Source organism: Oncorhynchus gorbuscha, linkage group LG04, assembly GCF_021184085.1.
Source record: "Oncorhynchus gorbuscha isolate QuinsamMale2020 ecotype Even-year linkage group LG04, OgorEven_v1.0, whole genome shotgun sequence".
NCBI classification, from domain to species: Eukaryota; Metazoa; Chordata; class Actinopteri; order Salmoniformes; family Salmonidae; genus Oncorhynchus; species Oncorhynchus gorbuscha.
In genome coordinates, this window is record NC_060176.1 from 68,486,251 (window position 1) to 68,510,799 (window position 24,549).

Here is a 24,549-nt window from a genome sequence, read left to right on the forward strand (position 1 = left end):
CCACCACCATGCTTCACTGTAGGGATGGTGCCAGGTTTCCTCCAGACGTGACACTTGGCATTCAAGCCAAACAGTTTAATCTTTGTTTCATCAGACCAGAGAATCTTGTTTCTCATGGTCTGAGAGTCCTTTAGGTGCCTTTTGGCAAAATCCAAGTGGACTGTCATGTGCATTTTACAGAGGAGAGGCTTCCATCTAGCCATTCTACCATAAAGGCCTGATTGGTGGAGTGTTGCAAAGATGATTGTCCTTCTGGAAGGTTCTCCCATCTCCACAGAGGAACTCTGGAGCTCTGTCAGAGTGATCATCGGGTTCTTGGTCAGCTCCCTGACCAGGGCCCTTCTCCTCCGATTGTTCAGTTTGGCCGGGCAGCCAGCTCTAAGAAGAGTCTTGGTGGTTCCAAACTTCTTCCATTTAAGAATGATGGAGGCCACTGTGTTCTTGGGGACCTTCAATGCTGCAGACAATTTTTGGCACCCTACCCCGGATCTGTGCCTCAACACAATCCTGTCTCTGAGCTCAAAGGACAATTATTTCGACCTCGTGGCTTGGTCTTTGCTCTGACATGCACTGTCAACTGTGAGACCTTATATAGACAGATCTGTGCCTTTCCAAATCATGTCCAATCAATTGAATTTACCACAGGTGGACTCCAAGTTGTAGAAACATCTCAATGATGATCAATGGAAATAGGATGCACCTGAGCTCAATTTCGAGTCTCATAGCAAAGGGTCTAAAAACGTATGTATGTGTTTTTTATTAATTTGCTAAACATTCTAAAACCTGTCTTCGGTCTGTCGTTATGGGGTATTGTGTGTAGATTGAGTAAAAATGTAATTTAATCATTTTAAGACTAAGGATGTAACATAACAAAATGTGGAAAAGGGAAGGGGTCATTTCCCGAATGCACTGTGGTAGGCTATGGGTTGAATAGTTTCACGTTTAAATAATATTCACAGTTGAAATAACAAATATTCACCGTTTTGAGTATCACAACGTCTATCCATACATTATACATCACAACAAGCGCTCTATACTACCGGTGAGCAGCAGCTAGGAGAGATTCCCCCGTGAAGCGCGCGGCCGCGTGCTGTTATCGGGCTACACGGATGGGTGCCCCACATGTAGGAGCAAAAATCAACCCGATATCTGACGGCAAATCACCATTTTTAATGACTGGATGTGTCGGTGAAAAGCTACACAAACCTTTGTACTCAGATATAGTTCTGAACAATACCATTGGGCGCATGCTTAGAAATCGTGGATAATTTGGTAGAAATTGCTCTGAGACCATGAGTTGCAGATGGGGGACGGAGCTGTGGGTACGTAGAACTGCGTAAATATTTCCGTTAATGAAGCTCGTTCTTGCTTTTATCTGATGGTCAACATTATGATCAGTTGAGGTACTAAGTATTTGTGTATGTCTTTACAACAAAGTAGCGAGGGAGCATAACGTTCATGATGCTTCTCTGCGCGTGCATGCAGGCTTCATTATCGGAGGTATAACTAGTAACAGTGGCGGATTCTATACTGGTCGACTGTTGCGCTGTTGGCTACAGAATCGGGTTTTAGTCACGGTGATGGATATACTTATTTCTTATGAACCTCAATATCTATCCCCCATGTTGTCCACGTGTAAAGCTAGAGTTGCTTACACTATAATTCCCTATTAACCAGTATAATCACTAAGAAGCCATTGCAAATGGGGTTCATACCACTGGTCTGTACTCTGCAGATACAGTAGCTACGCTACAGCTGCATTGAGATACAGTAGCTACAGCTACATAGTAGCTACTCTGGCAACATGTTTCATTTGTAACCTTGTAGCGATCGCGGTATTGTAGGCAACGCATTTGGGAATGTGTTTCTTCCCAGTTGTCTGTCTCATTTCACCTTATGATAATTATGATAATAATAATAAGAAGAAGAATAAATCAAATGGCTATTAGCACTCTAGAACAGCGAACACGACGTTTTTGCGCTCACAAAAGGCAAATCTCGGAGAGGGTGAAGTCCAACATAAAGAATTCAATATTTGCAACGATTGTTTTCTTTTGGAAAATGAAATCTAGCCTATAGTTCAATAGGATTGCTCTTTTATTTTACTGAGTTGTTTAGATGTGCCAGGCTACCCGTGTACACAAATAGGCTATTGAATGCATTGCATAGATGCAAAAGTAACCCGCCACCACATTGTTCATTTGAGTGCATAACATACAATACATATCCCACCGCACTGACTGAACGCCAATAGTCCTATTATGTTCACAATTTGCCTCCTGTATTGTATGTTGTCGGCCTACATACAGTTGTAGCTGTACAACAGCAGAAAGTAAAGTAGCAGCAGAATTACAGACCTAGTGTTGCAACAAAGACTGCTGTACACTATTCCTCTCTAATTTAAACATAATAGCTCGTTACTATTCATAAACATTGTCTCAAGCATGCAAAATAAAATAATGTTCTTTAGGAAGAAAAGCCACTGAGATCATTTTAAGTAATTTATCAGACACTCTGGAGCGATTTACTGGAGCAATTAGAGTTAAGGGCCATGCTCACATCGGCAGTTTTGTCACCTAGGGGATTCGAACCGGCAGCCTTTCGAATACTGGACCAACGCTCTTAACTACTAGGCTACATGCCGCTTCAGAGCCAGTCTTGCCAGGGCTAGCTATTTTTTGTGAGTTTGAGGAATTAACTTATTGCTTTGTTTTATAATTTATTCTCATTTTAATTTCTCTTACTTTTCTTACAGGACCAGTTTGACAACTTGGAAAAACACACCCACTGGGGCATTGAGTTTGTGGAGAAGTATACAAAATTTGTCAAAGAGAGATCTGAAATTGAAATCAGCTATGCAAAGCAAATCAGGTAAGGGCTGGGAAAACATTATCCTCATCACTCCCCATTTTGATACTGTCTGTCTCTCATGGGAGGCGTGACCGCTTGAGTTCAGGACTACTAAAACATGTTTTGGTATGTTTCGTTGATTTGAGTAACTTTGATAAAACACTACAGAGCCTGTATCACCAATGTCATCTATGTCATGTTACAATCAAGTGCAACGTCAAAAGGTAATGCTCACAAAGAGTGACACCATTATCTGTGGTATTCAGATTTTGATAAACCTTTCTGACATGCATACACCAGGCCAACAGTGTCCAGTGGTACAGTAATATTACGTTGCGCTAGTCCATCACTGCACATTACAATGTTGTAGTTGAAAGAGAATGCTTTTCAATAAAGGGCACAAATAAAGGTATAAATATCAGCCCACTTCAAAGTGATGTTCTAAATTCAGAGGTGAATTTAGAACACATAATGGTGGTAGTTTATGTAACAAAGTGAGATGGATTAGAAACAGATACAGGTCGTTAACTCGATGCAACCAGAAGTGTAGGTTGCATAGGTAACACAATACCATGGTTACTAGGTTATCCATAGCAATGACCCACATTTGTTATCCTGCAATGGTCTTGGGAGCTTCCCACTGTATAATATGGGAGTACTTGCCAGACAGTGATAGTCTCTGACAGAGTCGTCCCCGGGGACAGTGGATGAGTTGCATCGTTGTCTGCCGTTCACTCACCAAGGACTACACACCAGCAAAACCCTGCATGCATAATCAACCAACATTAACCTTGTATCTGGAGAACATTATAAGGTGTTTTCTGTGCCTCAGCAATAGTGCTGCAATCAGCTCTGAACTGGATTGTCCTATGGGTGTGTTTTGTTCTCTAGCCAGTATCACTAATGGCACCATTTTAGATTGCATATATGAGGCGTCTTGTTAAATTGTGACTTTTCAACACCAACCATAATAGATTTGAATTCTTTACATATGTTGATTGTACAGTTGGTAGTATGTTGATTTAGGAAACCATAGACTAAACACATCAGAATATGAACAGCACAGATTGGACACTGAATGGAGGAATTAAGCCTTTATAAATGAGGTAAAAAGCCCCAAAAGAAAAGCAGGGGTTTAAACTGGCCTGAGTAGACAGACTAGGGTCTTATGAGTCATTTTATTTCCAAAGGGTTAACGTGAATCTGGGCGTATGGAATTTGCACCATGTGCTGTTGTGTCAGGATCCAGATTTGTCATGTGGCTGCAAGCAGACAAAAAAGGTGGCTGGCACGTCTGGCAATCTGCTTAGCAACACATAAGAATAGATGGTCTGGAGCAGAGCACAGTGAGTCGAGGCTACCAGTGATTCATGGGGAGAAATGTATTCTGGAATTCTTGCCCCTGTGTCATTTCATGGTAGCCTCTGTATCTGCTTCCGATAGTCCACTCAGAAGATGCATATTATATTACATGATGTGAAATATCTTACATTTTTCTTTTGAACCATAAGTGTCATTGTACAGATTAGAGGTCGACCGATTAATCAGAATGGCCGATTAATTAGGGCCGATTTCAAATTTTCATAACAATCGGAAATCGGTATTTTTGGGCGCAGATTTGCGGATTAAAAATATATATATATTTTTTTTATACCTTTATTTAACTAGGCAAGTCAGTTAAGAACACATTCTTATTTTCAATGACGGCCTAGGAACGGTGGGTTAACTGCCTCGTTCAGGGGCAGAACGACAGATTTTCACCTTGTCAGCTCGGGGGATCCTTACAGTTAACTAGTCCAACTCAATAACGACCTGCCTCTCTCTCGTTGCACTCCACAAGGAGACTGCCTGTTACGCGAATGCAGTAAGCCAAGGTAAGTTGCTAGCTAGCATTAAATATATCTTATAAAAAACAATCAATCATAATCACTAGTTAACTACACATGGTCAATGATATTACTAGATATTATCTAGCGTGTCCTGCGTTGGTATAGAGGGAAATAGTCCTATAATTCCTATAATAACTACAACCTAAAATTTCTTACCTGGCAATATATATATATTGAAGACTCATGTTAAAAGGAACCACCAGCTGTCATATGTTCTCATGTTCTGAGCAAGGAACTGAAACGTTAGCTTTCTTACATAGCACATATTGCACTTTTACTTTCTTCTCCAACACTTTGTTTTTGCATTATTTAAACCAAATTGAACATGTTTCATTATTTACTTGAGGCTAAATTGATTTTATTGATGTATTATTTCAAGGTAAACTAAGTGTTAATTCAGTATTGTTGTAATTGTCATTATTACAAATAAATAAAAAATTGCCCGATTAATCGGTATCGGCTTTTTTGGTCCTCTAACAATCGGCATCGGCATTGAAAAATCATAATCGGTCGACCTCTAGTACAGATAGTATGATGATATTTCAAGATGAATCTTGCACACACAGTTGTGCTTTCACAGGAAGGCTCTATCCCCAGTCGGATTAATAATCCTGAGTTTAACATTAAAGCTAAAGGATGACTTCCCCTCTCATGCTGCTCTTTCTTGTCCAATCACGTTGTTGTTCATAGAGATCTGTACATATGAGACCCAGATGCAGAGGTACACAGAGGATAATCTGTCAGTTGTCAGGATCAAAATTCTAGTTGCCCATTAAATATATTAGTAGGCCTCTGGATTACCCCGCTCTGTTAGGGGTCGCCATAAAGCAGGATTTAGCATTGTGAGTGACCTTCTCCTGAGGCTTAGGCAGGTGGCTGTCACTCCGCTAAAGGCCCGTCCATTCATCAGCAGATTTTGATATCCTGTCACTGGGCGTCCCTTCCCCATGAGTACACAAATATACTATATTTTTGTTTACATGTGTCCCTCTGTATCTCTCCACAGTGACCCCATTTACAGTGTATTGAATGTTTTCTACACCTGTACTGAATTTTGTTTCCATTCCGTAACAGAAATCTATCGAAAAAATATCAGCCCAAGAAAAACTCAAGAGAGGAAGATGAATACAAGTGAGTGAAATGTAAATGCATCAAGGATTAATGTTCACTATATCAGGTTGACCGTGCACATAAATGTGACTATTCTTTTTGTGATGAATTCATGAAGTCATGTAATTAATTAGCTGATTTCCCATCTCCACTCGTTACCGGCTGTTAGTGGGTAAAAATAGCTATTTTCAGATTAACATGGCTAGACTTTCATGGCTTGCTGTGAAACACTCCATATCTGCCCTGGAGGTTACTGTGTAGCTAAAGCCAAGGTTATTTCCAGATGGATACATTTTTTTCATCAAGAAGTTATCCTTTGTTTTATGTGCTAAACAGTTGGACAATTCCAAGACACATGTGCATAGTGGCTGTTTGAGAGAAAATTAGAGTCATTTCTTAAGGCAAGGGAGGAAGCCTTTGAAGAAAGTAGTGCCAGATGAGGGGGGAAGGGCTATACGGACTCTCATGGCACTTAAACCGACTAGCCACCCTTAACCCTGACCCTAATCCTTACCCTAACCGTGACCTAATTTTAACCAATTCTGAAGTGAAATATCGATTTAAGCATCAGGGGTGTCCATATAACATTTTCCAAATGAGGGTGTTATCTGTGTCTTATTTCCCCTCCTTGATCACAAAATCACAAAAACCGAATTCTAAGTATGTCCCGTCGCTCAAAGACCCTGTCAAAGTGGTCTGTAAATGCTATAATTTTGAATATTATATAGTCCATAATATACAGTACTTAAACATTTTTTCTTATCATATTATATGACCAAATATATTCCTCTCTGATAGTGGAATGCGCTGATAATCTTCTGTAGAAGTATGTCATTAATATTTCTCAGGATGTATAATAATAAAGCTGTCGTGATTTAAATGTGAAAAAAGTTTTTAAACACATTTCGTGGTCACATCTCGTCTTGTTACCAGGTACACGTCCTGTCGGGCCTTCCTGATGACCCTGAACGAGCTGAACGACTATGCGGGACAACACGAGGTCATGGCTGAGGATCTCACCACTCACATCATCTGTGAGCTGACGCGATACATCCAGGAGTTAAAAGCAGAGAGGAAATCGGTAAAACATCCCTTTTCCTGTGTATCGCTCATTCAGACATGACTTGAACTCTCCCAGATCGTGATCATTGGCAGCTCAACCATTTTGTAGTGAGGCTATCCAGAGATTATGGATGTCACATGATCTGAACCAAACCAGCCAATCCTGGGTCAACCACTGCATGGTGCTTTGGAAAACATAACAATCAGATCAACAAATGTGCTAAATTAATTGCTGGAGCTGATACAAAAATGCTATTATGTCATTGGTGTGTCCGACACAGCCAGGGATCAAGCTGATAATCTGTCATGGTGTTGATCATCATTTTACAGCAGCCCATCCAGTAAATCCCGGGGGTAGAACTGGGTCAAGTATCCAGATCAATTGATTGGGAGCAGGTTGACCCTAGTGTCCCCCCATCCATAGTAGCCTCCACTGCTGATAAGTGGACAAGGCCTTTCTCTGGAGCTGGGTGGCTGGAACTGATATGACATGGGGGGAGGGGTGTGTATGATGAAAGCAATGTATAGCATACACACTTTTGTAAAGCTTTGATGTTGGCCTCTTGTCTGACCGCATGTCTTTGACCATGGCTCAGCTCAGAGCGAGAGAGTTAGTCTTTTTTAGTTTTTTGAAACCAGCTTATTTCAGGCCTGCCATTCCTGTTGCATTATTTAGATTTTCTAACCTGTAGTAAAGGTAGATTTGATCGATAGTTCACTCTGACATATGGTTTTGTTCATTTATAAAATTCCCAACTAGAACATGGCGTAGTTAAATGAGGTCCTGATACCAGGCATTGAACATTAGCTTTGAAAGCCACACCAATGGTTTACGTCTCCTATCATTTAAATTCAACTCGCAACAAAAGCAGAGGTGCCTTTTGAGCCTTCAGTGAGATTCCGTAAGGGCCCTTGGAGGTGGTTGTATATGCTGTGAGGAGCATTACATGAGTCAAGAATAAACACATCAGCAAATCTCTTTAGTCAGTCTAGTTTTGGCTCAGTAGTTTTGATTCCATGGAATGACTAAGGAGTAGATGTGTCTTTTTGGTGGGGATGTTATATGCTTGTGGTCTACAGTGCATAGCTCTTCCATTCACCATAAGGAGTGTCATAAGATATTTCATAAGAGATGTAGATGTCTCTTGACCGTCTAGTTCTAGATACTAAACTGTTCAGGGTTCAAACCACAAATGATTCTACTGCTGTTTATGCGCCTTTTAACAGATTAACATATACAATTATTTTTGCAGCATTTCCATGACGGCCGCAGAGCTCAGCAACACATTGAGAATTCTTGGAAACAACTAGAATCCGTAAGTGTCCTCCTGCGGTAGGAGTAATTGAGGAGATACATGACTGAACCATTCCAACTTGACATGTGAATTGCTTCTTTTCAGAGTAAACGGAGATTTGAGAGAGACTGTAAGGAGGCGGATAGAGCCCAGCAGTACTTCGACAAGATAGATGCTGACATCAACGTGACTAAAGCAGACGTCGAAAAGGTAAGTTATAGACTGACGTAGAAATGTTCACTCCTACACACAATTAACTTGAGCTCATCACGTGTGTGTGTGCATGCGTGGGCCTACACACGTGCGTGTGTGTGCGTTTGGCGCCTGTGTGTGTGTGTGTGAGTGTGTGTGAGAATATGCAGTTATTCTTAGTCGTCACTCCACTCCTACTCATGAAGCTGTGAACATGGTTTGCGTGGCAACAGCTGCACTGACAAGAGAATGTTGTGGCCCTCTTGGAAGTAGGGTAGGAGCCAAATATGAATCACTGCTGGTAGACAATGGTATAGTGCTTCATGGCGCTCCAGCAATGGGCTTTTCTCATTGTTCACTCTATACTCTATTCCTCAGATGCTATCCAAGCCGTATTACTGTACCAGTGCAATGCCGATTCCAAAAAACATCGCTATTATTTCAGTACTGATTAGATAACGGTGATAATTCACTATTGATTGCAAAAAAAACAGTTTACCATGTCTATCAGGTATCTGATCTGTCCAACGTAGAAACAAAGCTAGCTCAATGTACAGTAGTGGCAACACAATTGAGTTTAAACAGCCACTGCTAATTCCAGTTAACATAAACCACCACTAACCAAAAATCAATGGTAGGGATGGGGGCAAATGTGCAGTGTTAAAAACATTTAGCCAAATCACCTGTAACTTTAAACCAAGTCAAATAGTTGATTTCAGTTGATTTAGCCATGACATTGTTGCCTACAACTGTACAAAGATGCAAACAGTTTGCAAACCTTCTCAGGCACTATTGACATCACGCAGTGAAATGTACCACCTAAAGTCAAGAATCTCAGAAAGCTAACATGGACTAACCAAACAGAATATGTTATCATTAAAACGTCAATATACATTTTCGTGTCATTTACTGTTGTACAAAGTCACCTTCCCTATGAAATTAGTTGAAAACCATACAAGAAATGCCATAGCCAAAGTATAAAAACCTATATTCCACATTAGGTACCAGTCAAAAGTTTGGACGCACCTAATTCAAGGTTTTTTCTTTATTTGTACTATTTTCTACATTGTAGAATATTAGTGAAGACATCAAAACTATGAAATAACACATGGAATCATGTAGTAACCCAAAAAATATTAAACAAATCAAAATATACTTTAGATTATTCAAAGTGGCCACCCTTTGTCTTTGACAGCTTTGCACACTCCTGGCATTCTCTCAACCAGCTTCATGAGGTAATCACCTGGAATGCATTTCAATTAACAGGTATGGCTTGTTAAAAGTTGTATAATTTCTTTCCTTCTTAATGCCTTTCAGCCAATCAGTTATGTTGTGACAAGATAGGGTGGTATACACTATTTGGTAAAATATCAAGTCCATATTATGGCAAGAACAGCTCAAATAAGCAAAGACAAATTACAGTCCATCATTACTTTGAATGTTCCTTCAAGTGCAGTTGCAAAAACCATCAAGCACTATGATGAAACTGGCTCTCATGTGGAACACCACAGGAAAGGAAGACCCAGACTTACCTCTGCTGCAGAGGATGAGTTCCTTAGAGTTAACTGCACCTCAGATTGCAGCCCAAATATATGCTTCACAGAGTTTAAGTAACAGACATATCTCAACATCAGCTGTTCAGAGGAGACTGCGTGAATCAAGCCTTCATGGTGGAATTGCTGCAAAGAAACCACTACTAAAGGACACCAATAATAAGAAGAGACATGCTTGTCCCAAGTAATACAAGCAATGGACATTAGACCAGTGGAAATCTGTCCTTTGGTCTGATGAGTCCAAATTTGAGATTTTCGGTTCCAACCGCTGTGTCTTTGTGAGACGCAGAGTAGGTGAACGAATGATCACCGTATGTGTGGTTCCCACCGTGGCGCATGGAGGAGGAAGGGTGATGGTGTGGGGATGCTTTGCTGGTGACACTGTCAGTGATTTATTTAGAATTCAAGGCACACTTAACCAGCATGGCTACCACAGCACTCTGCAGTGATACGCTATCCCATCTGGTTTGCGCTTAGTGGGACTGTCATTTCAATGTGTGGGAACTCATTCAAGACTTTTGGAAAAGCATTCCTCATGAAGCTGGTTGAGAGAATGCAAAGAGTGTGCAAAGCTGTCATCAAGGCAAAGGGTGGCTACTTTGAAGAATCTCAAATAGAAAATATAGTTTGATTTGTTTAACACTTTTTGGGTTACTACATGATTCCAGATGTGTTATTTCATTGTTTTGATGTCTTCACTATTATTCTACAATGTAGAAAATAGTAAATATAAAGAAAAACCCTTGAATGAGTAGGTGTGGCCAAAATGTTGACTGCTACTGTAGTTCAAGCCTTTTTGCAGTCTAGATGTTCATTAGTAGTTCATTCAGTACATTACTAATAAATTACTACAACTTTCACATAATTAGGACATCTAAAACCTGTCTGTAGTGCTCTGAAACTAACTCTGTTTTTGTTTTCCATCACGTCTTATAGCGGTGCTATCTCAAGGTAGGTTTACCAGGCGTCTGTATGTCTCTAAGGATCTGTCTCTATGTTCAATGTACACCCGTAGACATACACTACATGGCCAAAAGTATGTGAGGACCCCTGCTTGTTGAGCATCTCAATCCAAAATCATGGGCATTAATATTAGAGGTGGACCGATTAATCGGAATGGCCGATTAATTAGGGCCGATATCAACTATCGGAAATCGGTATTTTTGGGCACAGATGTTTTTTAATTTTTATGTATATATTTTTTCATGCCTTTATTTAACTAGGCAAGTCAGTTAAGAACATATTCTTATTTTCAATGACGGCGGCCTAGGAACGGTGGGTTAACTGCCTCGTTCAGGGGCAGAACGACAGATTTTCACTTTGTCAGCTCGGGGGATCCAATCTTGCAACCTTATAGTTAACTAGTCCAACGCAATAACGACCTGCCTCTCTCTCGTTGCACTCCACAAGGAGACTGCCTGTTATGCGAATGCAGTAAGCCAAGGTAAGTTGCTAGCTAACATTAAACTTATCTTATAAAAAACAATCAATCAGAATCACTAGTTAACTACACATGGTTGAAGATATTACTAGATATTGTTTAGCGTGTCCTGCGTTGCATATAATCTGACTGAGCATACAAGCATACAAGTATCTAAGTATCTGACTGAGCGGTGGTAGGCAGAAGCAGGCGCGTAAACATTAATTCAAACAGCACTTTTGTGTGTTTTGCCAGCAGCTCTTCGTTGTGCGTCAAGCATTGCGCAGTTTCTGACTTCAAGTCTATCAACTCCCGAGATGAGGCTGGTGTAACCAAGGTGAAATGGCTAGCTAGTTAGCGCACACTAATAGCGTTTCAAACGTCACTTGCTCTGAGCCTTCTTTTAGTTGTTCCCCTTGCTCTGCATGGGTAACGATGCTTCGATGGTGGCTGTTGTCATTGTGTTGCTGGTTCGAGCTCAGGGAGGAGCGAGGAGAGGGACGGAAGCTATACTGTTACACTGGCAATACTAAAGTGCCTATAAGAACATCTAATAGTCAAAGGTTAATGAAATACATATGGTACAGATGGAAATAGTCCTATAATTCCTATAATAATTACAATATAAAACGTCTTACCTGGGAATATTGAAGACTCATGTTAAAAGGAAACACCAGCTTTCATATGTTCTCATGTTCTGAGCAAGGAACTGAAACGTTAGCTTTCTTACATAGCACATATTGCACTTTTACTTTCTTCTCCAACACTTTGTTTTTGCATTATTTAAACCAAATTGAACATGTTTCATTATTTATTTGAGGCTAAATTGATTTTATTGATGTATTATATTAAGTTAAAATAAGTGTTCATTCAGTATTGTTGTAATTGTCATTATTACAAATATATATATATTTTTTAAATCGGCCAATTGATCGGCTTTTTTGGTCCTCCAATAGTCGGTATCGGTATCGCGTTGAAAAATCATAATCGGTCGACCTCTAATTAATATGGAGTTGGTCCCCCCTCTGCTGCTATAACAGCCTCCACTCTTCTTGGAAAACTTTCCTCTAGATGTTGAAACATTGCTGTGGTGACTAGCTTCCATTCAGCCACGAGCATTAATGAAGTCGGGCACTGATGTTGGTCAATTAGTCCTGGCTCGCAGTCGGCATTCCAATTCATCCCAAAAGTGTTTGATGGGGTTGCGGTCAGGGCTCTGTGCAGGCCAGTCAAGTTCTTCCACACCGATCTCAACAAACCATTTCTGTATGGACCTCCCTTTGTGCACAGGAGCGTTCTCATGCTGAAACAGGAAAGGGCTTTCCACAAACTGTTGCCACAAAGTTGGAAGCACAGAATTGTCTAGAATGTGGTAGCATTAAGATGTCCCTTCACTGGAACTAAGGGGCCTAACCCAAACCATTGAAAACAGCCTCAGGCCATTATTCCTTCTCCACTAAACTTTCCAGTTTTTATTTTTATTTATCCATTATTTTACCAGGTAAGTTGACTGATAACACGTTCTCATTTGCAGCAACGACCTGGGGAATAGTTACAGGGGAGAGGAGGGGGATTAATGAGCCAATTGTAAACTGGGGATTATTAGGTGACCGTGATGGTTTGAGGGCCAGATTGGGAATTTAGCCAGGACACCAGGGTTAACACCCCTACTCTTACGATAAGTGCCACGGGATCTTTAATGACCTCAGAGAGTCAGGACACCCATTTAACGTCCCATCCGAAAGACGGCACCCTACACAGGGCAGTGTCCCCAATCACGCGTTTCCACTGCTCTAAAGTCCAATGGCGGGGAGCTTTACACCACTCCAGCCGATGCTTGGTATTGCGCTTGGTGATCCTAGGCTTGTGTGCGGCTGCTCGGCCGTGGAAACCCATTACGTGAATCTCCCGACAAACAGTTCTTGCTTCCAGGGGCAGTTTGGAACTCAGTAGTGAGTGTTGCAACTGAGGACAGACAATTTCTACACACTATGTGCTTCAGCACTTGGCGGTCCTGTTCTGTGAGTTTGTGTGGTTTGTCACTTCGCAGCTGAGCTGTTGTTGCTCCTAGACGTTTCCACTTTACAATAACAGCTCTTCCAATTGCCCATCCAGCACATTTGACTGACTGACGTTTTGGAAAGTGGCATCCTATCACCTTGCCACATTGAATGTCACTGAGCCATTTTACTGCCAATGTTTGAGATTGCATGTTTGTGTGCTCGATTTTATACACATGTAAGCAATGGCTGTGGCTGAAATAGCTGAAGGTTGTCCACATACTTTTGTATATATAGTGTACTATTGCTGGTTTCACTCGGAACGCCATTTCAAAATAAGATCTCCAAAGACTTGGAAGGGACACAGTTATGAATTGGAATGGGTATTTAAAGTAAGAAACTGCTGTGGTTAGTTAGTGCGTGCATTATTCCTAAATGGTAATTGAATGACACTACAGTGAATAGACGCATCTATAAACATATTCATATAGAAACACATAATAAATATAGGTACAAATAAAATGCATAATTGTTTAGATTGCAAGGTATAATGTCATGCATACAACATGTTTTGTTTGACTAATCTGAGTCCTGTTATGCTATGGATACAGTCCTCAACAGTCTGCTGAAACAACATTCAGATCCTGTCCTGTCAGTGTACAGTTTGTCTGTGTTCATACTGTATCTTTGTGGAGTATGTGCATGCTAAATTAACCTGTTTTCTTTTGTTATTGTTGTTTGTTATGGTCAATGTTTCCTTCGTCTGGTCATCATAAACATTAAATGTGAATTGAGGAGCTGCATTACATGACATTAACTAATGGTCCTGACTTCCTGGCATGGTAAAATACACATTCTCGACACTATAGGAGAGGCCCACTCCCAGCAAAGTAACACCGCATAGTTCAGCTTTGATACACATACTAACCCTCAGGTCATCATTTGTATAACTCTACTATGCTTTACTATATCCACTATCAACACTCCTCTCTCCCTCCAAGAGGAAAGGAAAGCCACAGAATTTCTCGTTTCCTGCCACTAATGTCTATATCTATGGCCTAAGCGCTTCCCTTAGCCGTGTTTCCTTGTCTTGTTCAAAGTGGCAGAGCCATATGAAATATTCATTGACACTGTTAAGATCCTGAAATGTCAGGTGCATAAAATGTAACTGTAATAAGAGGATATGGGTGGGTTGGTTCTACTCTCTCGTGATCATTTGATGAAAATATTTATTTTGTAAGTCGCTCTGGATAAGAGCGTCTGCTAAATGACTTAAATGTAAATGTAATTTTGGGGGTGAATAAAGTCTCCACACTGTATACAGTCCTAGGCCACGCTTGGCTATTTTTTTTACAACACGCTGTGGACTATAACGACAGTGGTACTTATGTGTGGTTTTGAGATTTGTGTTGTTTTTGTGCTTTAACTCAAGCATACTATATGTCTGTATGGGGATTTCAGTTCAATATTACTCACATTCTGTTTATAATTGTTTAAATATTGACTTTTCTTTGTTCAGTGTTATGCGTGTTAACACACAATGTACTGTGTCAATGTACTGTGGAACGACGCAAGGTTTTACAGTCCCACTTGTTGGCGTACGTGCAAATCTTTAAACCCTCTCTGAACTCCCTCTCGGTATACAGGCCAGACATCAGGCCCAGATGAAACACCAAGTGGCAGAGGACAGCAAGAATGAATACCTCACCTTCCTGCAGAAGTTCAACAAAGAGCAGAATGCACATTATCATACCCTGATACCTCACATCTTTCAGGTAGTTCACCTCACTCACAGTACAGGTTGATTGGAAGCGCTTCGGGGAGAAACACATAGCATTCACCAGTGCTCAGTGCTTGACTTGGGCAGGAGCTCACTGGAGCTCCTCAACATCTCTACTGCTTGAGCAACTGCACCTCATAGAGGATTTGCTCAAAACTATTATGGAGCTCCTGCACCAATACATCAACAGTACAGGCACCCAAAATGAGTACTGGCACCTATTTCAGTCCTAGTAAAGTACTGCCAGTACTCGCATCCACCCTGTTCACAATATAACTGATTTGTATGTGTTTTGCAACTCACAATTCTATTTTAATCTAAGAATGTCTTCTTTACTGCAGAAACTACAGGAGATGGAAGAAAAACGTATAGAGAGAGTGGGAGAGTCTATGAAGACGTACGCAGAGGTCGATCGGAAAGTGCTACCTATTGTTGGCAAATGTTTAGATGGTATGACCAAAGCAGCAGAATCCATAGAGCCAAAAATGGTTAGTAGGGCTACTGCATGTTTATAACATGGTTCTTATTATGTACAAGTAATTTTACATAGTGACAAACTGCCAGGAAAGTGCATAGAAAATCTGTTCTACATTTCAGTGACATCATTTGACTGGATTTCTATATAAAAGAGTGGAGAGAATATTATTGCAGTTGTTCGTGGTTCTATTTGCTGAAGCGGTAAAGGGTTAGCAGCCCACTAAATATAGGAGGAGAAGATCAATTATTTACACCATCAAAACGCTGACTTTGGTGCTTCTTTAATGGCTGTCCCACTTTCACATGAATGAAATGTGAATGTTCTATATCTCAAAGGAATCCAGTTTTGGGGCATTTGTTGACATATACATTTACCTATGATAAAAAAAATACAAATAAATACAGTAGCGTGAACTCAGTTTTACTATGTATCTGGGATCAGCCCCCCAACCCCCATTAATTTATTATAGCGAATATAAAACTCATCCTAGATCAGCCCTTGTACTCTAAAATGCTTTCTGTGGTGTGTTTGAAGAGCCATGGCTTTGCTGTAATTGTGTCTCCCTGCGCCAGATAAGAGTTTAAAATGCAGTAGTTTTGAAGTTGGCTTCCGTGAGGAATACTTGTACTTCAAAGTGCAAATGAGTTTCATTTTGGTGCCCTCAAGCTGAAATGCATTTGGTAAATATTCATAATATTCTGTCTGTTATACATTAATGAACTCACAATCCCCAACAGGACACCAAGCATGTGGTGGAATCCTACAAGTCTGGCTTCGAGCCACCCGGCGATGTAGAGGTTGAGGACTATAGTCTGTCTATAAGGAGGACAGTGTCAGAGTCCAGCTATCTAAACTCGCAAGGGGAGAGCAAGCCCAGCCGCAGCAACAGCAGGGGAAAACTGTGGCCTTTCATCAAGAGAAACAAGGTAAGGATAACACCATCAGTCCACAAGACTGTCCTCAACCTACTGTACTAGCCAGGGTCGCGTTCGGCAGGGCACCACGCTGTGGAAGGTTCAGGCAAAAATACATATTGACCAACACGCACATCTCTGACATGAAGAATAAGGGATCCTGTCCACTCTCATCATTGAACGCGGCCCTGGTGTCTGACTCAACGCGGCCCTGGTGTCTGACTCAACGCGGCCCTGGTGTCTGACTCAACGCGGCCCTGGTGTCTGACTCAACGCGGCCCTGGTGTCTGACTCAACGCGGCCCTGGTGTCTGACTCAACACGACCCTGGTGTCTGACTCAACGCGGCCCTGGTGTCTGACTCAACGCGGCCCTGGTGTCTGACTCAACGCGGCCCTGGTGTCTGACTCAACGCGGCCCTGGTGTCTGACTCAACGCGGCCCTGGTGTCTGACTCAATGCGGCCCTGGTGTCTGACTCAACGCGGCCCTGGTGTCTGACTGGACAGCAGAAGGATTTTCTTTTTCTAATATGAAATAAATGCTTGTTGGAAACACTATTTATCTAAATGTTTAACTTGAACTGGACACAGTGTCTGAACCGCTGCCGTCTTAAGTGTTGGTAACCATATTCTTTGTTGTTCTTCCATCATTTCATAATTTTTGGTGTTACTTTTCCTGATTTTGTTCTGTTATTGTTTTGTTCCATACCACTCCATGACCCTTACCCATAGCTTATGTCTTTGTTAGCTTCCCCACGCCAACCACCCCCTCCCCCCCCTACCTCCCCATCACCTGCTGCCGTGCACAACGGCCCCCAGTCTCCCCAGCAACCCAGTGAGCCCCTCTCCCACCGCCTCAACGAGTTCATGACCTCCAAACATAAAATGCAATGCTTAAGGAGTCTGAAGCGTGGGGTAAGTTGATTGTGTACAGGGAGATTGACTCTGTGCTTATGACATTGACGTGGTGCCTATGGGCTACTGATAGTGGCTCCTACTGTTGCTCGTGCCCTTTAAATGGCATCTGACCTGACCTATCACCTACAGACAATCGTATGGAAGTTGTGTTTATTCTGGCACTGTGTCCAAATTTCCAATTTACGATTGGTGTGTGTGTGTGTGTGTGTGTGTGTGTGTGTGTGTGTGTGTGTGTGTGTGTGTGTGTGTGTGTGTGTGTGTGTGTGTGTGTGTGTGTGTGTCATGTGGTTTAAGATTTGTTTATACTGTAGGTGGACAAAATGCTGCAAATGGCGAATTAACTGTTCAGACTGACATGCCATGTACCTTAATATCCACAACCCTTCATTGCTGCTTGTACAGTGTCATACTTCCGTCTCAAAGTTTCAAGCGTATGTTGACATGGTGTCTTTTTCGTCCCATTGTCTCCCCTCACTTGGAAAGCTTTCTCTCAAGCTGGTAAGCACTACTGTTTTCATAACTCTTCAGATCGTTAATGATTGTGATTTTGTAATGCACACATTACAAATGCAATCTACATCACTATAGATGAATCTAAAGGGTGTACTTTCAACTAAATATGCTCATCTCAGATCTTATTGTTTGCCCCCTTTCAGAACTTTCTCTATGTTTGCATATGCTTGACACGGAATGTTATCAGATCTTCAACCAAAACCTAATAATAAATAAATGGCACCTGAGTTTACAAATAACAACAAAAAAGTATACTTATTTGATTTATTTAGTTAAATTTATGCAATGCCAAATTCCCCTGTGTGAAAACATTATTGCCCCCTTACACTCTAACTGGTTGTGCCACCTTTAGCTGCAACGACTGCAGCCAAATGCTTCCCGTAGTTGTTGATCAGTCTCTTACGTCCCTGTGGAGAAATGTTGGTCCACTCTTCCATGCAGAACTCCTGTAACTCAGTGACATTTATCGGTTTTCAAGTATGTTAATTATTGTGTTCTTTTTTCACTCAGGTTCCCTTGAACTAATATTAGGTTTTGGTTGAAGATCTGATAACATTCAGTATAGAACATGTGCAGAAGTAGAGAAAATGAGAAAAGGGGCAAAACCCTTTTCACAACAAGGTAGATAAAGACAGTAAACATATATAAAAGTCACTTCTCCATGGCGTTAGGCTTCTTTTAGTAGGAGGATGTCTGAGTGTTTATTTGGTGGTTTGTTTTTTCATAGGGTTCTGGCCCTGAAGATTGTAGTCACCTGCCTCCTGAACAGAGGAGGAAGAAGCTCCAGGCCAAAATCAATGACATCAACAAGGAAATACAAAAAGAGATGGATCAGAGGTAGAGTACATGTGTGAAAGTCCAATTGTGAATCTAGATAAGGAGTTTTAAACAAACTAAAAACGGGAGCAATTCTTCAATATGGATGTATGAATGCGTTGTAGGGAGGCTCTGTCTAAAATGAAGGACGTGTATATAAAGAACCCACACATGGGGGACGCCAACAGTGTGGACCCACGATTAGAGGAGATCTGCCAAAATACTGACAAGTTACAACTGGATGCAAGGAAATATGAAGTAAGTTGAAATGTTACAAAGGATCCATGTCGATGCATGTTAGATATTTTATGTTTGCCAGAGTATGTTCTAGTGGTGGTGCTGACGACTCCAGACCACACACTAAGATCTGGGCTTGAATCCTGTGTCTGAGTCTTTCACTGCTGACTTTCCCTTCATTTTCCCACGCCGATCCAAAATAAAGAAGAAGGGAGTGGTGTTCCACACGCTAGTTCATGTATGTCCGTATTCTTATCTTTTATTGTGCTTGTTGCATTGTCGAGAAGGTGAGCATTTTGTTGGACGACGAATAAACCTTGAAATGTATTATCAAGTACAAATCAAGTATTGTTGAGTCTAAACCTTTTGATGTCTGTTTGCAGGCCTGGCTGGTAGAGGTGGAGACCAGGTTAGCAGAGAAGAGTGACAAACACAGACCACCAGGTGGATTGTACAACTCCCAGACTACTACAACAGTGAACAACAACTGTGCACATGTCAACCGAGAGAGGTAGAACCTATGTGCCCCTTACTATATCTCAGAAACAGTGGACTAGCAGACTGGGAAAAAACACAACCAAAACTCGCACGAGCTAGCTAACAATGTCTGTCACAAGAGATTACCATATGTTTGGACTAAAACTTGTTTCTGGGCTTGTTGCACATGATCTATTATGCTCTAAATATAACTGACAAGGACTTACAATTGACTCAATGTATGCGTATTAATACTGCTTTAAATGTATGAGTTTATGGATTTGACAAATCTCACCAGGGCCATATGTGTAACCTTGAATGATATATTTGGGTTTGCACCAGTGGAGGCCGGTGACTTGAAAAATGACACATATAGTATCCATGTTGTTGGTCTTTACTGTTGCTCTTCATGTGGTTAGCCCGGACGGAAGCTACACAGAGGATCATAGCACAGAGCATCACCTCAAATCTCGGAGCACCGACTTTGATGACGACTTTGATTACGAGGACCCACTCCCCACTATCGGAACCTGCAAATCACTCTACCCTTTCGAAGGTATGCCAAGGCCCCTTCTGGGAATGTGTGTTGTTGTTGTTAGATTGGGGTTTGATGTATTCAGAACAGACGTCTCACCTGGGTCAAATAACAGGGAAGCGGCTTCTTCCGTCATGTTACAAAAAAGGTCTGCAAAAAGGATTTAAATCATTGGGGCATATTCAGAAATGTAAACTTTATATCATTACATAGGTTATTGTTAAATGATTGCAAATGAACTTGGTGCTTTGCATCACCCTGTGAGAGTTTTTCACTTTAACGATCTACTGTTGGTGCAGCATAGGCATTTTGGATGTGAGTAACATTTTAACACAGTCAGCTGCAAAATAACAGTAACTTGCTGTTTTCTCTTTCCTGTTTCCCCTTCTCAGGTCAGAACGAAGGCACCATTTCCATGACCGAGGGGGAGCTGCTGTGTGTCATCGAGGAGGATAAGGGTGACGGGTGGACGCGGGTGCGCAGGAACGAGGATGAAGAGGGATACGTACCCACATCTTACATCAAGGTCTTTTTCGACACAAATGCCAAAGGTGCTATGACATACATATAATTGTCATTGTTTGAGAGAGGGGAAATGGGTGGAGCACGAAAAACAAATATCCTGACATTTCAAACCCCCTGAACTCTAGTGTTTCAGAAATATCACAGAATCATTTGAGACGGAACTCTCAGAACAACGGACTGTATTTACATTTATACTTTATGCTTTTTATGTTCTACCATTTTGCACCCGTTGAAACTGATTTTAGAAAAGTGTTTGTTTGTGTGTATGAAGACGTGTGGATGTGATAAGTTGTCAGAACCAAGTTAAGTTGTCTCGACCCCACTGTCGATATCAGCTACGCCTTGCTTCTAGCACTAATAATAATAACCAATGTCAATTTATTGATTTATTTGACCAACAAAATACAGTTTCTCATATTAGAGAGCATTGCATCTAAACATATCACTTCCTATTTGGAATAGCTATTATTGCATGCCTAAAGGGAGGCTCGTTATGCTCTGCCAGCCTGCTCTGCATATCAGCTACGCCTTGCTTCTAGCACTAATAATAATAACTAATGTAAATTTATTGATTTATTTGACCAACAAAATACAGTTTCTCATATTAGAGAGCATTGCATCTAAACATATCACTTCCTATTTGGAATAGTTATTATTGCATGCCTAAAGGGAGGCTCGTTATGCTCTGCCAGCCTGCACTGCATTGCATTAACAGTACATCGCATATCTGCACTTGAGCAACCATCATTGGCAGGAGATTACTGAGAGATTGCCTCTCTGCTTCACAAATTAAATCAGTTGTTGCATGTGGCATGTTTCAAAGAGGACATGCCTGTTTACACAGTAAAGGTAAAGAACATGGCTTGCATGTTATCTTGATTAGGATGGTACAACAGACTAGTAACATATTCTATTCTACAAACGGTTGTTGACTCTCCTCCAAAATCTGACAAAGGGGCTTCATTGAAGCGCCTAAATGACTGAATGTTGTGCGAGGTTTATAGTGGTGCTCTCGACAGACAAACGTTCATTTCATTCTGAGACACATGGTAACGCACCCACCACCATTCTATCATTGGCATGTGATTAATCTTTTTTTTGAATGAATGAATGAATAATATATCCCTGCTTTGCTTTTTTAAATTTGATACGGAGTTGTTCTGCATGCTTGAGCCAATTGATAAGTCAAAGTAAGTCAAACCAGATGAATAAACATAGTATTGCAACCAGGTGATATTCCTCTGTTTGGAAAATGATTAACACATGTAGCCTGAAGTTTTCTGTACGTTGATTTGCCATTGACGGTCAGACACCTGCTCTCGTGCAGCACAGACTCAACTCTAGGGAAACGTAATCTGCCACAATCATTTTCAGAATGTGAAGGAATGTCATGGAATGACTTTCCTCGTGTCTTGATGCATCACCTCTAACATGTCGTGTCATTTTTGTTTGTTTGCTTTTTTTGTTTGCTTTTTTTCTTATTGCAGATTCCTAAAAGTCTTTGGCTCGCACAGGGATGGCAGGGCACAGGTCCTTCAAAAAGTGCCCTCCTCTTAAAACTGTAGTCAGAGAGACGACAGACTAAAGGGACAAGTTGCAAGGCAGTCCAGTTTGCGACCCAGTACAGGAATCCATTGTGGGGTTCTGTTGAATGGAGCAAAAACAACACACATTACGGGGCAACCACCATTTCTAGTCATTTTCCTATTGATTGTTTCTGCAAGCTTGCTTGTTGTTTTTCTAACTGCAGATGAGTATGTTCATGTTGTGGCTGCTTGCTATTCTACTGTACCTTGAGCCCAGGGGCGGTACCTGTTTAAGGGGGGGGGAGAGTCTGAGATGGCCTTGTTACATATTGACTATTCCAAACCTGCCTTCAAGCTATCATCACAACAACTTAGGAAAATACCCATGGAAAACACCACTACACTTGGGCTGGAATTCAATTGCTTAATCCCCATGGCAAAGCCACTGTGTCTGCGCCACACAAAAACATGTTTACAGTAATGTCAATTAGATAAAACAGTCCAAGTCTTTCTTAGCACTGGAACAATGTTGCTGATTTTCCAGGGGAATTCAATTCCAGCTCTTATTCAACACAGTAATGCCTCATGATTACTGTACACACCCATGTTTCTATTTAGGGGTATATAGGTTATATACCGATCATACTTAAATGACACCGATTGTTGGCTTGCAACAAATCTGCACACATTTGTTTTGGCACCAGTTGGAAACTTTGACAAATGAGTGCATTGTGTTATAGTCTAACTCAAGCACTCAGTGCAGGCCTACTGGTAAGCATACAATCTGAGCGGAGATGACGGATCTCTCATTTTGCTTTCTCCTATTGCCTTTCAATATGAGTGACAGCTGCTCTCTCTGGCTACACTGCCATACATGCAGTAACTATGGTGATTGTCTCACAACTCTTTGTTCGTCTCTCACACTTTGCTTTTCCTTTTCTCTCTCTTTCTGGCTACTTGTGGTGGCGGAAGCTACTCTTCGGTTGGCGCTGTGTTTCTCTACGCATGCATGCTCGCCCTGTCATGCCTGTGCCAGTCCTATCGGGAGTCTGACTATCTATTACGTTAACTCATCACTTATGGGGTCCTGCCTTGGTCCTTTCTTACCCTGTGTTTGTGCCTGTGGTTTTGTCATTTTAACAAAACGTGTTTGTGATTTCTTTTGTCAATGCAAGCATGACCATTTTGCTTCCTCAAGGAATTATTGATATGTCCATGCAGTTTTGCCATCTTCCAGAGAGACACTGACAGTTTCATATCTCACTTCTGTTTTAAAGCTTATTTTCACTGAAGTTAATCTGGGAGCTGCAGCTCTTTGCATTAGCTGATTACCAACCCAAACTGACAAATGGCAGTATTTGTATGTCTACTGATAGAGATGCATATTACCGAACTGAAGTTTCAGTGTATTCTAGAAGTATTTTGTGCTTTGAATTCACTGTGTACTGTTCCTTATACTGTACAGAACTGGTGTGAAAGCAAGGTTTGTTTCTTAACTGTTGACATTAATGATGTGATTATATACCCTGGTGTGCGATATGTGATAACTATATGCTAAAGCTTGGAATCATGCTTATTTTTTTTCTTAGTCAAATAATGCCAGTTTTATTTATTTTGAGAAGAATAATACCTCTGTTCCACGTTGGGATTTGTTTCACCTAGAAATGTTTTCTGAAATCTAATATACTATGTTGGAGTTTGGAAATAAATGACACTATGAAATGGAAATAAGGGATGTATTATATTCTTTAGATAAGCCTGATGAATACATACCATTTACTTTAGGTTGGAGTCATTAAACTCATTTTTAAATCACTCCACAAATTTCTTGTTAACAAACTATAGGTTTGGCAAGTCGGTTAGGACATCTACAATGTGCATGAAACAAGTAATTTTTCCAACAATCGTTTACAGACAGATTATTTCACTTATAATTCACTGTATCACAATTCCAGTGGGTAAGAAGTGTACATACACTAAGTTGACTGTGCCTTTAAACAGCTTGGAAGATTCCAGAAAATTATGTCATGGTTTTAGAAGTTTCATTTGAGTCATTTGGAGGTGTGCCTGTGGATGTATTTCAAGGCCTACCTTCAGAATCAGTGCCTCTTTGCTTGACATCATGGGGAAATCAAAAGATATCAGCCAAGACCTCAGGGGAAAAAAATTGTAGATCTCCACAAGTCTAGTTCCTCCTTGGGAGCAATTTCCAAACACCTGAAGGTACCACGTTCATCTGTAAAAACAATAGTACGCAAGTATAAACACTATGGGACCACGCAGCCATCATACCGTTCAGGAAGGAAACGCGTTTTGTCTCCTAGTGACGAATGTATTTTGGTGCAAAAAGTGCAAATCAATCCCAGAACAACAGCAAAGGACCTTGTAAAGAAGCTGGAAGAAACAGGTACAAAAGTATCTATATTCACAGTAAAACGAGTCCTATATTAACATAACCTG

At 41.0% G+C, this 24,549-nt stretch overlaps 1 protein-coding gene across 3 annotated transcripts; it reads left to right on the forward strand.

Annotated features, from left to right (window-relative positions):
* The first annotated feature begins 1,074 nt into the window (after positions 1 to 1,074).
* Positions 1,075 to 23,811, forward strand: LOC124034582 (formin-binding protein 1-like). Of its 3 annotated transcripts, XM_046347969.1 has the most exons (17): positions 1,075 to 1,322; positions 2,756 to 2,871; positions 5,814 to 5,870; positions 6,783 to 6,930; positions 8,165 to 8,227; positions 8,312 to 8,416; positions 10,888 to 10,902; positions 15,018 to 15,146; positions 15,493 to 15,639; positions 16,367 to 16,555; positions 17,275 to 17,457; positions 17,944 to 17,958; positions 18,701 to 18,810; positions 18,915 to 19,047; positions 19,410 to 19,537; positions 19,923 to 20,059; positions 20,431 to 23,811. In XM_046347969.1, exons 1-17 carry the CDS (start codon positions 1,293 to 1,295, stop codon positions 20,607 to 20,609), a joined length of 1,884 nt encoding a protein of 627 aa, XP_046203925.1. In that variant the 5' UTR covers positions 1,075 to 1,292; the 3' UTR covers positions 20,610 to 23,811. The 3 variants fall into 3 exon arrangements, with proteins under 3 accessions (XP_046203925.1, XP_046203926.1, XP_046203927.1); XM_046347970.1 differs by lacking the exon at positions 17,275 to 17,457; XM_046347971.1 differs by lacking the exons at positions 17,275 to 17,457; positions 17,944 to 17,958.
* Positions 23,812 to 24,549: the final 738 nt, after the last annotated feature.

Excerpts from the sequence above, each read along its gene's own strand:
- LOC124034582 (XM_046347969.1), top strand. The coding sequence starts at position 1,293 with ATGAGTTGCAGATGGGGGACGGAGCTGTGG. Across the intron at positions 6,931-8,164 it reads TAAAAGCAGAGAGGAAATCG|CATTTCCATGACGGCCGCAG; the intron begins GTAAAACATCCC and ends TTATTTTTGCAG. Across the intron at positions 8,228-8,311 it reads CTTGGAAACAACTAGAATCC|AGTAAACGGAGATTTGAGAG; the intron begins GTAAGTGTCCTC and ends GCTTCTTTTCAG.